The following is a 1725-nucleotide window of genomic DNA, read 5'->3' on the forward strand; positions in this document are numbered from 1 at the left end:
TCATCACAGCAATGGGTAAAAAAGAGGAGACCAACTTGGGGGTTAGTATCTGGCCCAAAGTTGCCGAATGAATGTGTTTGCATGTTAGTTAGAAGAAAGTGACTGAGTGAATGTGGCATGTTGTGTAGAGTGCTTTGAGTACTCTGGGAGAGTAGAAAAGCGCTCCATAAGAATCAGTCCATTTACCAAGATGCTAGCAGGCAGGGCATACTTGGATCGACATAACCAAGTGGCTGACGTAGTATACAGGAACATCTGTGCCGAGTATGGCCTGGAAGTCCTGAGGGATCGTGGGAAACTTTTATAGAGCTGTCTATATGTTGGCCAGCTAGATGTTTTATTATAGTGCTGGGACTATGAACCACGTAAGGAATATAAAGAAGCAATTCATTACTATTACATATTGTGCTAAGGCAAAATAAGCCACCGTGAATAGATCCAAAATAGAAGTAATGAGCTGGGAAATAAACAGATCCAGGGCTGATCCAGTCTGAATTCTTGATCCCCATCTGCTTTGGATCTGTACCACCATGGAAGTGCCCAGATGTGGTTTGCCTATCCTGTGGAGCCTGTTATACTTGATAGCAGGCAGAGTCACTGCTGTCACTGAGACAGGTGTAGGCGATCTTGAACAGAAAGTATGGGGAAGTTCTGTACTTTAAAAATGTTTAATGGCTGAATCTGTGAAAACACGTCATGTTCAGAGCAGTCAGACTGCCTGCAGCTGCTTTTATGAAATCGCTTTAAATACATGAAAATCATCAGGAGGAGACTATTTCACTCTGAGCTGACACAACTGCTTTCTCTGTCCTTATATATTGACGAGTTCTGAGCTTAATTAACAAGGAAATGAAAGTATCAGTCAGCTGGTTCATGTGCAGCAGGAGGGAAAGAGTCTGAGAGGAAGCCTGTCAGCAAGCAGGTTAAATTGACAGAGTCTGGAAGCCTGCTAACTAAATCTGAGAGAAAACCTGGAGATTTCCTCATCTGAGGGTTAAGAAACTCAACCTGCGACCTGGAATGGCAGCCACAGATATAACAGATACCGTGTATATCCACTGTACTATATACAACTAGTCTTCTAGAAACCACAGTTATTTCCTCTCAAACCTCCTCTGAGCTTCCTGTCACTGTGTCTCTGCAGATGGTGATCGAGGGCGTGCGAGGCTCTGGTATTGAGGGAGATATTGCCATCGATGATGTCGCTATTGAGGAGGGAGAATGTAAAGACCCCCCTCCCAACAGTGAGTATGCCCTTGATGAAAAGCTGTTATGGCTCCTTCAAACACACACTCAGTTCCTTTCTGAGACCTCCAGGACTTGTTTTGAATACTTTTTGTTTCTGAGTTCTGTAAACATGAAAGATGCTCAGAGCCTTCGAACAATAGCCTCCTTTTTAAACTTAAGTTTATTTCACTGACCGAAAATGGCCCAAAGTGTCGACTCAGACATCTACAGCATGTATCGTCCAAGTGAAGCTACAACTTGGTGAAATCGCTGTGAAAGGATTGTTGTTGTTTTGTAATCACTTATGCTCTAAGTCTGTGTTTGCAGTAGCGCAGTGCACCGTGTGGCCGTTGTGTGATAAGATGAAGTCCTGATAAACAGAGGAATGTAAAAGTCCACATTTTGATACATCATTAAATGTTTTTGTCAGAGTTCTGCTTTCACACGCACACCTGCAGCTGTGCTTCACACCGCTTAACCCTTTAAAGCCGGTCGGAG

At 43.5% G+C, this 1725-nt stretch overlaps 1 protein-coding gene across 1 annotated transcript in view; it reads left to right on the forward strand.

Annotated features, from left to right (window-relative positions):
• The window catches only part of LOC102204470 (MAM domain-containing glycosylphosphatidylinositol anchor protein 2-like), a 5041-nt gene that overhangs the window by 1599 nt on the left and 1717 nt on the right, over positions 1–1725 (forward strand). The window contains exon 3 of the mRNA XM_005749502.1: positions 1145–1244. Within this exon, the coding sequence (XP_005749559.1) occupies positions 1145–1244 (100 nt within the window). The remainder of the gene's footprint in view (positions 1–1144; positions 1245–1725) is intronic.

This window comes from Pundamilia nyererei, unplaced genomic scaffold (genome assembly GCF_000239375.1).
Source record: "Pundamilia nyererei isolate P.nyererei 1_Seehausen unplaced genomic scaffold, PunNye1.0 scaffold00247, whole genome shotgun sequence".
Lineage (NCBI taxonomy): Eukaryota > Metazoa > Chordata > Actinopteri > Cichliformes > Cichlidae > Pundamilia > Pundamilia nyererei.